General features: G+C 41.2%; 1 protein-coding gene across 1 annotated transcript in view; it reads left to right on the forward strand.

Moving 5' to 3' along the window:
• col12a1a (collagen, type XII, alpha 1a) overlaps positions 1–13809 on the forward strand; it is a 71778-nt gene that overhangs the window by 14880 nt on the left and 43089 nt on the right. Inside the window, exons 14-22 of the mRNA XM_084742958.1 lie at positions 6354–6623; positions 8115–8381; positions 8503–8695; positions 9267–9388; positions 11470–11619; positions 11707–11826; positions 11955–12119; positions 12226–12372; positions 13033–13172. Of these exons, the coding sequence (XP_084599084.1) occupies positions 6354–6623; positions 8115–8381; positions 8503–8695; positions 9267–9388; positions 11470–11619; positions 11707–11826; positions 11955–12119; positions 12226–12372; positions 13033–13172 (1574 nt within the window). The remainder of the gene's footprint in view (positions 1–6353; positions 6624–8114; positions 8382–8502; positions 8696–9266; positions 9389–11469; positions 11620–11706; positions 11827–11954; positions 12120–12225; positions 12373–13032; positions 13173–13809) is intronic.

Raw genomic sequence — 13809 nt, forward strand, 5'->3', positions numbered from 1 at the left:
ACCACAGGAAAGGAAGTTAAAGAGGTCTGTTTTGAGAGAGAGAGGGAGGTCCTAGCTGTGGGGGGGGGGGGTAAAACAACAATCATGGTACTGTATCCCACAGCGGAGAATATCTCTGGCTTCAGTTGGTTCCATATGGTTGAAAAACCAGTAAACTATGTGTGAAATAAGAGCTTACCTGTCTGGGCATTTAATTACAATGTGTTAGTACCAAGACATTGTATTGTATAGAATGGGCTTCAGTAGCCTGGGCTGTACATTAGAATAAGGACCATTTTCCATGTTCTTTTGGTGAAACAACTTTGTTTTATTCAGATTTCTGTGTGCCAAGATGAAAACTGAACAGTGGTTGTCATGTCCATGCTTACCTCAGTTCAGCTGGAATGAACTCCTCTCTGAGAGCATTTTAAGCCCACTGACACGTCAAAGATATGCTATTCATCAAAATAACAAGAGCTGAGTTTTTGTTCTTTAAAGCTACTACAAGGCACTTTCATATTTTGTTCATTTTGGGGGGCCTGGAGGACAAAAGTGGTAGTTTTTCTACCGTAATAATCACAAAATATAATGTCAAAAATAAAATATTTTAAATATTTGGCTGACATACTACTCACTAACTTTGCCTGGAAAAATATAAACAGAAGCTTGTTTCATCTGATTTTATGGAGAATCTGAATAACTAGAAATATCCAGTATTCTCACTGATGTTCTTGTTTGCTTGTAAAGGTCATATAGAGGTGTCAGTATTAAACTGAGATGGTTTCATAACCAGATAAAAAAATCCTTGTAGTAGCTTTAATGTCATCTCTTTACACTGCTGGCAGTAGTGAGGTCCTTAGCGCTGGGCATGTGCCTATTTAACAGGAATGTTTTTTACAGACTACATGGACCCGTGTGGTAGCCGAATAAGAGGACTATTGCCTCATACTGTGCCCTGTATAAATTAACAAAATTTGATTCACAACTAGAATAATACAATGTTTGTTAGTGTGTTGATGTGCAAGTTTTTTTTTAGCTGTGTTTTCCTTTTTTCCTCTCTGTTCCCACACTGACCAAAGGGCTTGGTTGTGATTATAGACTTAGTTTCCACAGTGGTCAAATCTGTGCTGTCATCAACCACACACCCCCACAGGAAAAAGCTCCATGACAAAGCACTTTGTTTAGCCAGCTCTATTAAGCTGTCATGACGTCAGCATGCCCCAACACTGATCTCATTGTTTTGGGTGCCACTCATTTTGAGTGACCCTCTCTGTGAAGTCCATGTAGGCGAGAACTGGAAGAGAGTGGCTTCCACAAAGACATCCCTTGTGGAGATGGGATTGGACGGGCGCCAACACAGAAGCCTTGAGTCGGACAGAATTATAACATCCTGAGATGACTCAGATGGAAGGTGTCATAGCGAATGGTTAGATGAACATCCCAAATGTGGATATTATACACAAACATGGCAAAGTTATTTACTTAAGAAGAGGGAGTTTTATCCAGCATGTGGAAGACGTTACCTAAGAGGACCTTGAAAGTTGTGAGAGCTGTCTGTCGGGTCACAGGGAGAACTGTCTGTTCGTCTTCCCCAAGGGTGGGGCGAAGGACAGGCAGGAACAGATGGAGAGGGCGAGGATGAGTAGAAAAACCACTTCAAATTGAGAATGCTTCAGGGGTGGCCCGGTGGATAAAATACTCCCATAACTGAGAGGTCATGCGTTCAGCCCCCTGAAGCACCCATTGTACCAATCTCAAATAATTAGCTACTTGCATGACATAGCAAATATTTTCACATGTGCCAGAGGGATCCTTTTTACATTAATTCTGAGAGCAGCAGGTGAAGCTGTAGCATCTTTGTTTGATTTCCTCTTAAACTGATGCCTTTGGGAACTTTCAAGCGGTGCCAGCTTCTCGCCAGACTGTTTTTCTCCACCACTCTGAAGGTCTTTTGAGGTAAAAGGCCAGAGACAGGCGACCTTGGCACATAGACACTGAAGGCTTCATCTTTGTGGCTCAGACGTATGCTTTAGTGAACCAAGAGCAATAAAGTAAGGGAAGTCTGAAGTAGGGTGCCAGTGCTGAGATGGCATTTTGAAGGAACGATGTGTTTCCTGCAGTGATTTTGGAAGAGTTTACAGGGAAAGCAAGACTGAGTGAGACAGAGCTTGCATGGGTCTTTTCTCTTTTTTTGTACTGAGATCTAAATACCTACTATCCATAAACAAGGCTGTGAATCAAGATATCCTGTGGTGATGATGGAGTGAGAGATCCAGCGGGCATATAAAATCATTAGGATAATTTTCGAGGCATGAGCTGGCAGTAGTTATCTGTGCATTATGTTTGCCTACTGGCATTTATCTTTCATAAGTGCAGTCATTATATTTTCAGGCTTTGGACGTCTTTGGCTGCAGATGTTAAGGTTATGTCAGCACAAGCCCTGCAGGAAACCTAAGATGATCTTCAGTTGTGTCGTATGTGGTTTTCTAGAGAAGTGGGTGAGGCTTTTAATGTGAATTTATGATCTGGTCTTGTCCAAGGTCTTAATTTGAGGGTATCCTTCTCCTTGAAGGGTGCGATACTGTTTAGGCGGATTGAGGAAGACAAGACTAAGATAAGAACATCCAGAATGTTTTTTATTACCATGAAAGTACGTGTGTATGCTTGTATACACATCTATTAATATATTTAGAAGCCACTGTTTTTGTAATTGTAATAACCATGTAGCTAGATATAAATAATAACTGACAATTAATACATTCATATTGTGTAAATGCATGTATTACCAGAGGTGGCAAAAGTACACACATTATTTTATCAAGTATTATAATATCAGTATTTAAGTATCAAATATGGATACTTGTGAAAAAACATAAAAGTTGAATCAGTACCTCTAGTACTGAAAAAGTACACGCTCTGAAATGTAGGCTACTTAAAGTATAAAAGTATTAAGTACCCCTGTGAAGGACGTTTCTACTGGAAATTTCTTTGCAAAGCTAACTGAAACTCATCTTTTCTCCACACTTGAGTCCACCTCTCCTGTCTGGTTTGTCTTGTTACAGCTTTTATGTAATTTTCGTCTTGTTATGTCTGTTGTGTGATATACGCGCTGATGGATACAACAATGCATTGTCCATTTTAGTTTAAATTAGTGTTGGTGTTGGGAAGGCGGCGCACAATGATGCTAAATAAAAATAATTAATAATTCCCCTCAAATGCATTTAAACTAAAATAATGAACCTGTTTTGAAAATGTAAGGATTATAAAGTATGTATTGTGATAAAGGAGAAATATGTAATACTCTATATTCACTGTTTGAAATCATAAGAGAGATTAAGGAAACATGATGAGCTGAAATACTGGCTTCTCTGACAACAGTGTTATAGTCAGCATGTTCTCCTTTGTTACTCTATTCCTGACTGGAACAACTGTTTTTGTTTGCCTGTTTCATGCTAATTAGAGTAAAACCTAATGCCAAATATTCTAATGAGTAAGTGCTTCTTTATAAGTCATGAGATATCATTAATAATCTTTAAGGAGTAGATGTTTATATCAGTTAAACTGAGTAATATGTTATTGGAGTCTGGCAGACAGTGACTGAACTCCAAGTCTGTAGTGTGTAAATTCAGGATAACAGGCCTAGCTTTAATTTTCAAGACAGTTATAAACAATTGATCAACTTGATAAAGCTGATTCATCATAGTTTGTCATTGTCCATGTATTGGCTGATGTTGTGCTCTTCTTGCATCCAGTGTCCCTGCAGCCTGCAGGCAACCTGCCTGCCTGAGCTTTGAGTCTGGGGAGGAGTGGGTGGGGGGAAATAACTTGCTTATTAAATAGGGTAGCCTGTTTAATATTCTGTTTATGGCTTATTTGATCCGCATTACTCGTTTTGATCACTAGGGTCTTACATGTTTCTCCTTTAAAATATAAGGAATAAAAGTAAAAAGTTGTCAGAAAAATAAATTTTAAAGTAAAGTACCAATACCTGAAACCTCTACTAAAGTACAGTAATGAATTATTTGCACTTCGTTACTTCTCACCTCTGTATATTACATGCAAACCAAAGGTTTTTCAGGGTCTGTGGACCATGTGTTTCATGTATGTGTGCTTCGCTTCTTGGAGCAGTCCCCTCTCTTTAGCATGTCTGCGAGTACTGATGAAAAATGAGCCACTGTCTGCAGAAGTCATTATCTTGTGATCCTTTCGCCCTTGCTTCATACACAGCCGGAAAAGTCAGTCAAGTTCATTCTTTGCTTTTGGCAAAGATAACCTCTTTCTGATAGAATGATCCGCGCACTTATAAGTGGCCCACACTGTTTTCACGGTCTGTGAAAATCTGGAACTCTTCATTAGTTTGCGGTCGTGGCCATTACTCTTTGTATCTGGCCTCTGCTCTCAAGGTGCAGATCGCTCTGCTTGGCAGGCAGGGCTGCTGCTGTTATTTCTGTTCAGATCACTTTCCAGTTCTTCCTTAAATGATGGATACTGTGGAGGATTCATAGGGTGACAGAAAGACACAGTGGCTGCCTGTTCTGCTGCATGGTCACTTAACATTTCCAAATTATCGTGCATCAGTAGATTTTGTGATGTCTCTCATTCTTTACAACTGCCTTGTTTTTTATGAAACCTCATTTGGTGAGGTTTGACGAATGAGCTTTGCGAGAGACCACCCAGCTGAACTGCTCTGCCTGTGATTATATTGCCATTAGGTGCTGGCATGTAGGGGCTTAGGGGCTTGAATCAGGATCAGGATCCCAGAGGTTGTGTGGGAGGCTATCTCCTGTGGTGGATACGGCTCCTCAATAGAGCAGCCAGACCGGAGTGTTGAGAGTCCATCTCGACATGGGCATCCCTTTAAGCCGTGCGTGTGCTGGCTGTTCATCACGAGACACCACCACAAAAATCCCTCCCCTCTATATCTGCGCCTTTCTGCTTTCATGATGGTCTCTCAGGAAACTTGAGCGGAGGAGAGAAAGGGGAGAGCGCAACATCTGCAATTGTAGCGAACGCGCTTTTGTGGCTCGGGTTTCCTCTGTTTCGATGGAAAATTAAAGTGCTGCCGGGTGAGACGCTGAGAATATGTGACTTGTGATTAGTTTTGCAGAGATTTTTCCAGCACTCTCTGATTATGAAGGGAGAAAATCAGGTTTTTCAGACAGATCCTGAGGGGTTAAAGCGGAGACAGATGAGTGATTGTTGGTGATTTATCGCTGCAGGTTTTTTCTTTTGTCCATTTTATTGCTTCGCTCGGCTTCCTCAAACCTCCATATATGCATTAGAAATCAAACGGGGGCAGATCTAGAGGCTCGGCATGGGGAGGCAGCTGCCACCCTAAAAGATGGCTTACCATCTTAGTTTTGGACAGTTCTAGTTCAAAATATATATGTATAAAAATTTGTGGCTTATAAGACCGAAACTCTGAAGTCAAAATGCAAGTGAATGCAGCAAGAGATGATGCTCTATCACATATAATTTAATGAACTGTTCTGGCCAGATTTTATGATGGGCTTATGGTCAATTAAAAAAAGACGTATTTTGAAAAAAAATGCCTGAAGATTTAGAAATAAAGCAATTTATTGATTTCTAATCCCACATTTAGATATTTCTATTCAATGCTGTACTCGTGTGCCACAATAATATAGTGTTTTTGAGTTAATGCTACTACGATCAACTTTTGTTAATTTTGGAGGTTGCTGTGGAAAAAGGCACTAGTGTTTCCTATCTAAATAAAAATCTGCTCCTACTTCTTTGGCTTGTATGACTCACTGCCTGGAAAAATGTAACACTGGCTTGTATCATCTGAGAATCTGACCGAGTGGCAGGCATGAAAAATACAATATATAAAAGCAAACAAGAAATACACACATAAAACTATACAGAAATAGCCAATATTTTTATTGATGGTCTCACTTGTATGTATGTAGGTCATATAGAGGCATTGTAAATTCATAACTAGTTAAAAGCCCCTTGCAGTAGCTTTAAAATATCTTAATTTGGGGAATTAAGAGACTTTAGCAAATATGATATATGTGATTGCGATGAAATTAGCATTTATATATATTTGCAAGCCCTTAAAGTCAGCCACCAACTTGCCACCTCATGAATATTTCTCTAGATCCGCCCCTGAAATCAACAGCACCTGGACAAAACCATCACTGGGCTGGAGCTCCCTAAAGCGTTGTTGTACCTTCCTGCTAACACTACCATCTTTGTCCAATTATTATGCATGGGAGCAAATCAAAACAAATAAAAACCCGAGAAGATTTTTTAGGTAAACAAAAGTACAACTGTAGTGCTACTTATTATTTCCATAGACTGATGCAATACTTCTACCTCTGTTTCTAATGCTGTTCATTTTCATTTACCCACAGAGCTTGGTTCACCCAGAGACTTGCAGACCAGAGACGTCACTGACACCAGTTTTCTTGTGAGTTGGGTGGCGGCCCCGGGTAATGTTCGCCAGTACCGGATCAGGTGGAAGTCTCTGTTCACTGAAGAGTCTGGGGAAAAGACAATACCAGGAGACACCACAGCCACAGTCCTGGAGCGTCTCACCCCCGAGACACGTTATCAGGTCTCTGTGTATGCTGTCTATGGACATGGAGAGGGTCAGCCATTGACTGGAGAGGAAACCACAGACAGTAAGTTACTTTAGCTTTAATTTATTCCCCCAGTCTTCACTTCTCTGCTCTTTTTCTTTTTGCTTCTTTCTTCTTGGTATTTTTCCAGTGCTTTCCTCCTCTCTTGCTTGCACCTTAATTTTTCAGTTTCTGAATTTCTTGCCTTGATTACCTAGAAACTGTGAAGCAAAGTTATCTGTGTGTAACTCTACAAACATAAAAGCCATAAGAGTTCTATGACAGCAAAGGAAGGGCTTCATGTGTAACTGTAAAGATTATTTTTAAAGCCAAGAATGCAGTTCTAGACATTTGTGTCATAAACACATCTTAAGCCTTAAAGTTATAGACATCATTTAGGAGATCATCTCTGAGAAATATGGGGCAGTGACGCAAGTTTAAAAATGATCCAGGAAACACAGTTTAGCTGTAAGTGCCACTTTTGGGTGTTATGTAGAAATAGAGATCTGTCAGAGGCACTTGTGTTCTGTTCATTCTGTTGAGCTAAGAGATAACTTCATAGCTGTTGGCATTTGCCTCAGCCATCAAGAATATAGTCTTCGTGTGCACACCTTTAAGACTGTGCGTGTGTGTTATATGTACTACAGAGGTGACGTAATGTCCAGCACACCTGCACCAGTTTTTCATGGGAGATGCAGGACAGATAGACACTGGCCTCTCCCTTGTTAGACTGCACTCATGCTTGGATGAGAAAAGCACATTGAGCGGAAACCAGTTGGGAGGGAATTGGTCCACCAGTTAGTGAAATGGAATGTGCTCAAGGAAAAATATTTCCAACCATCATTTATGTTTATTGATTCTGGCAAGCAAGGGAGGTGGCATACATACACACCAAACACCACCACGAGGCAGCTTTGTAGGCTTAAACGTTCACTTTGCTCATTCCCTCCTTCACTTTTCTTCCACTATCTGCTGCTCTCTTTGCTTTTGCTCTACACAAATCACACGTCTCTTTGGGCTGAGCCTCACACGGCAAACTTGGATGCGCTGTTTTTTTCCGTTAATAAAAGTCCTCCCTCTGAAGTCGAGTGTTCTGAATACTTTCCTCAGCTCGTTTCGAGGCCTCTGACAATTCACACTTGCCCTTCCTGCTCTGAAAATAAGAAACATTCTACCGACGCACAATGGAAAAACGAGAACTATGGCTTTCCTCAAACTAAACATGATCAATCATGTGCATTTGTGCCTGTTTAATGTATACTTCTGAGAATCAGAAGTATTTGGGTAGGTTTGTATCCACACGCATGTGGAAACTGAGCAGATATCCGGATGAAAGACTGTGAGGTAGCCAAGCGTGTTACTGTTTAGTTTACTTACCAGCAGGAAAGCCATGCTGCTTATATTTCCAAAGGTATATTGGAAACATAGGTGGTTAAGAACACATTTAGCACAGATTCCCATCTGAACAAGGCCCAAAATCTACATTTTCCCTCACACCATCAATTCATCATTTCTCTTCTTTTAACCTTTGTTCCTTTTTTCCCTTCCTTGCAGTCTCAGCCGCTGGCAGAACAATTGCTGTTTCTGAGGAGACAGAGAAGAGCATGAAGGTGACGTGGCAACCTGCACCTGGAAATGTACTCAACTACCGCGTTACCTACAAACCCAAGGTAGGAGGGCGCCAGCTGGCAGCCAAGGTGCCTGGTGGTAACACCTCCACCATACTGAGACGCCTTACTCCCCTCACCACCTACGAGATCACTGTCCTGCCAGTTTACCGTTCTGGAGAGGGCAAAGCAAGGCAAGGAGAAGGAACAACACGTACGTTGGTCTATCCTTCCCAAAACTACAAATGTTGCTCTTTCTATTCCACTTAAAGGAAAACCAGTAACTAGCTAGTTCTGTATCATTTAATCAATCTATACATCTCTCTTCTCCCTAGTGACACCTTATAAGGGCCCTAGGAACCTCCAGACTTCAGAGCCTGCCAAGACCAGTTTCCGTGTAACCTGGGACCATGCTCCTGGTGATGTTAGGGGCTACAAGGTCACTTTCCACCCTGTAGGGGATGACATTGACCTAGGAGAACTTCGGGTTGGTCCCTATGACAATACTGTGGTGCTGGAGGAGCTGAGGTGTGTTTCTCATTTTTCTTCTAAAGCCACATTTCCACCCAATGTACCAGGAACTTCTAGTCCCAAGAACTACTTTTCTAGGAGCTAAAAGGGTCCTTCAGCCAATCGTTGTCTGCGTTTCCAGCATGGTCTACAGACCCGTAAAAATTAGGCAAATGTGTCTGCTGACATTTGAAAAAGTTGTGTCTGACTATACAACAATGATGAGGCCATATAAAGCGAGATTTTGTCCTCAGCATAAATGCTCGCAAGGCCTGGACTTCATTGTTGGTCTATCTATTGCATGGTTCCTCTGTAGGTCCATGTTGAAGCGTTGAAGCACAATGAACTAAAACTTATGGACTTATGGACTTATGGGGGCTGGGGGGGTGGGGCGTGGGGGTAATAATGTCCCTGGAACTTAATTTAGACCCTGGTCCTTGTGGTGGAAATGCACTCAGTTCTTTCAAAGGGTCCTCATCCCTGCGGAAAGTTCATGCAGTGGAAATGTGGCTTTATTGTCATGTAAACTTTGTTCTCCAATATGTTATGTAAAAAAACCTAAAACATCCTTTGTTTTTTTCATCTCCAGAGCCAATACCAAATACTCAGTGAATGTGTTTGGTATGTTTGATGGAGGCGAGAGTATGCCATTGGCTGGAGAGGAGAGAACCACTCTCTCTGATGACCCTGAGCCTCCTCCTTACGATGGAGGTAAAGTTGTCTGATGCTCAACTATAAAATGCTTATACTGTATATATGACAAAAATGCATGATTTGATCAAAGGAATAAGGGAGAAAATGTGTTGTATGCTAAAACTGAGTGCAACATTAACAAATGAAATACTTTTAGTCATTCTGTTACTACGCTTGTCATCACCATTAAGACAGTGTCTCCAGTATGTTATGTCTCTCGGCAGCAACAGTCAAACATTGGACACTGTATCACATAGTAAACTTTTGCTTAGGAAAATACACTCTAAACCCATGCCCCATAAAAGCTGAAGAGTTTCTCTGAATGTCTTTACTTGAAGCTAATTGTCTCACGAAATAGCAGATGTAATGGCTATTCCATCTGTCTGCCCTTTTCTTGCTTTCTTCATTGTGTCACTTTGGGCTTCCGCTTTTTATTTCCAGTCCAAGTACAGCCAGTGCAGATTCGAGTCATGCGCATATAATCTGTTTGCAGTTATAAAATGTTTTTTACTACCTTGTGAGTCAGAGCACAGCAGGCAGTAAGTGTGAGAAGAGGAAAATGTTGTGTTTGCTGGAAGGAGCTGTGAAGGTCAGCTTGACCGCTAAGCTGCAGGCCCCTGTCCTAATAAGGAGGTAGATTTCAGTGACAGCTCCCAGCTCCATAAGATAAAACAGATCCCCTGTACGACATACAGGTCATTTCTTAACAACTCTTTGGAGCTTGAGGGCAAACATAGTTGTAGGTGTGGCAAAAGTCTTAAGTAACATTCTCTTTCATTTCAATATTTTTGCATTTTGATCTGAGCCAATGGATTTTAATTTTTTTTTTATTTTGGATAACTCCTTTTGCGCCTTTTAGTTTCAACATTGTACAAAAACAGTGAACAGTACTGATTGCCAGCTAGTTATGATGCACGGACCACAGATATAACTGTGGGCACTGTGGTTAATCTGGGGATTGGGTGGGCCGGGTCAGAAAAATTAACATTCTGATTAATAGTGGATGGGTTGTTGGTGGGAAATAGGGTGTGTCTCCCCAGAGAGAGAGAGAGAAATAACGCCTTAAGAAAACACCATATCACAATTCATGGGAAAATTGGACGATAGAAGAGTCACAGTTATATAAGCCTGTGTTAAATTGTCTTAAATTGCCTTTTCTGTATTGTTTTTACATTAATTTACATTTGGGCCATTGAAAAAGTACTCTGGCCTCCAAATTTAGATGCTTGGTTGCCTGTGGGGCCAGTGTTGTGTTTGAAAATATTAGCATCTGTTGCTGCTGTTGAAGACACTGTTTATTAGCAGACATGTTTTTGTACCTCTTTCTCTGTATTCTCTATATATATTCTCTCCCTTGCAGTCAGTGGAAGCTTGCCAGCTGGTTGTCTGTCATGGGGGGTGGGTTTGGGTTTTCTGTGTGAACAAAACAATCTGTAAATCAAAAGTGTAACCTGTTTTCAGTTGCAGAATGGCAGTTACTGCAACAACTGCCTATTTCCAGTGCACATCTGCAGTCCTCTTTTAGGTGTCGAGGACTGGATGCCTTCCTTGTCATCATACAGGTGTTTGGAAAACAGGATCTGAATATTTACTTGCTGCTCTGGAGGGCACCGTAATTTCTCCAATGGAAACCTTTCATATGTCACAGGTCATTAAGGGCGCACTCTCCAGATTTGCCCCTGGGACTCATGGATTAAAAAGAACAACTAAGAGAAATGCTGCCTCGACATGCCACAAGACCTGAAGATAATCATTATAACACCTGGAAAATAAAAGTTCTCTGATAAAAAAAAAATCTTTAGAGGAAGATGTTTTAGTGCTTGGCTGTGATTATGTTTTTTGTTTATCACCATGGGGAATGTTCTGATGTTATTTAGTTTGGTTCAGTGCCAAACTTTTATGTCACAGAGCTCTTCTCTCTTCCTTTCCTTTACCTCTCACACCTCTAAGCACATAATACATCATTACAATTCACCACACACCACACCACACACACCATTGTGTGTACATGACAGTTGAACATGGACTTCTGTGTTGTAAATCTTATTTGAAACTTTCAACTTTGTTCCAATTAAAACACTCACATTTTACCCTCTCAGATGTGATGTGTAGGACCACTGCACAGGCTGACATTGTGCTGCTGGTGGACGGCTCCTGGAGTATCGGACGTCTTAATTTCAAGACCATTCGTGCCTTCATTGCTCGTATGGTGGGAGTCTTTGAGATTGGTCCTGAAAGAGTCCAAATCGGTGAGTCTACCCAACTGGTAATTACAAGTAAAACAAGAAGAGGTCTCTTTTGCACTGGTATATCAAATGTGTTTTTGGTGTCTTCAGGTCTTGCTCAGTACAGTGGAGACCCAAAAACTGAATGGCACTTGGATGCCCATCGAACCCGGGAGTCTCTCCTGGAAGCTGTGGCTAACCTGCCCTACAAAGGCGGAAACACACTGACTGGTACTTTGATCTGTTCATTCCATGTTTTACTTGTGAGAGCAGTGACACTTTTTCTTCTGCTTGCACAGTACTAAGTTTTATATTGTGTCTATCACCATGAAAAATCAACAATGGTGTCTTTCCTGCAGGACTTGCTTTGAACTACCTCCTCCAGAACAATTTCAAAGAGAATGTCGGGATGCGACCCAACTCTAGAAAGATCGGCGTGTTGATTACTGATGGCAAATCCCAGGATGATGTCATTGTCAACTCTCAGAACTTGCGTGATCAGGGCATTGAGCTCTACGCCATCGGTAAGCGACGATCAGTTCTGTTTGCTTACACTTATTAGTTGTATGAAGTGAAACTGTCATATGTATCAAACTGCTCATGACTGTTGTCTTCCTTATTGCTCTTTAGGTGTGAAGAATGCTGACGAGAATGAGTTGAGGTCCATTGCCTCTGATCCGGATAGCATTCACATGTACAATGTGGCTGACTTCTCCTTCCTGTTGGACATTGTTGACAACCTCACTGACAACCTCTGTAACAGTGTCAAGGGACCAGGTATATGAGTTTCTGCTTTCCAGACTTTTGATAAGCAGTATAAATATAGTGCATAGCATCCCAGACCTACAGACACCTACACATCTGGCCCACCATGCAAAGCAACCCTAGAAGCAAGGAACCAACCAGGCTCTGGGAAATTATTACAGATATATGTTTTCCTTCACTCCCCAATAATCTTCCTGCCTCCCTGGAATAGGAAACCGTCTGCTCCTTAATCAAATTAAAAAGCTGCTATTGGATACTGTAGGGGAACTCCTTGGAGAGGATGTGGCTTTAGAGTCTCAATGCGATGTGTGCAAGGTTCTGCTGGGACTTGTTACTAAATACAAATGCTTTTATTTGTTGCCAAGTGTATTTTTTCCCCGCCAGTGCTGGATTGCACCAACAAGGATCCATTTTTAAACGAGAGTAAATCATTGTTTGTCTTTAAGTTTTTGTTGCATTAAACTTTAAAACTAGATTAAAATAAGGAAAGATTACATTTAAACCTCTCTTAAAAACTACAGCTAGCAAACAATGTAACATTTTGTTAACTTGTTAGCTAGCTACCAAACATATAATGTTGATGTGTAATTTATAATATGGTATGTATGTATAGTGTTCACTGTGATGGCCCTTATTTTCAGTTTCTGTCTTTTTATGTCTTTGCCTAAATAGGAGGTCCTCCCGAACCTCCCACTAACCTCCGGTTAACAGAGGTGACTCACCGCTCCTTCCGAGCCACTTGGACCGGCCCTGAAGAGCCGGTGGAGAAGTATCGCATAGAGTACATGACTGTGTCAGGAAGCCCACTACAGGTATGCCTGCCACATACAATAAGGAACCACTGCCGCTGATTCAATCATTCTAAAAATACAGTTGCTGTAGCTAATCTCCCTGTGTGGGTGTTGAGGAGATGTTGGCTTTATGTGTCCTGACATACAGTTTCTGCGACTAATGGGAAACTCCACTTCTACTTCTTCTACTGTATTTCCAGCCTCCTGTTTGTGTTGGCCTTGCATTGTTTGGGTGTCTAATTACATTACAGTCTGACACAGGGCAAAGGAACAAAAACACACAGCTCTCAGTTTAGAGAGATTAGAAAGCAAATATTGGCTCCGTGAGTGATAGCGCTGTTGGCCAGCAGGGTCCTGGCTCTGCGACGTGTGGAATAGATGCATATTTGGTGTCTGAATCTAATTACATGTTGGAGGATGTTTGTTTTCATCCAGCTCCATGGTTTTGTTTAATAGTGAACATAGTGGATAAGGTTTTATTATTGTTTATGGATTTGAAAATTGAAACGCATGCTGAGTTTTAGTCTAGAAAAAAATCTGTTAGAGGAGTTTCTGGTTTGAATTGGAACGCTTTATGAATTGCACAAATTAAGCCAGTAAAAAGATACGTTTTGATTGCTATGCTTCTAGACTGATATTCGCCCTCCCACAAATGCTT

The sequence above is a fragment of the Lutjanus erythropterus genome, chromosome 18 (genome assembly GCF_056507025.1).
Source record: "Lutjanus erythropterus isolate fLutEry1 chromosome 18, fLutEry1.hap2, whole genome shotgun sequence".
Classification (NCBI taxonomy): domain Eukaryota; kingdom Metazoa; phylum Chordata; class Actinopteri; order Lutjaniformes; family Lutjanidae; genus Lutjanus; species Lutjanus erythropterus.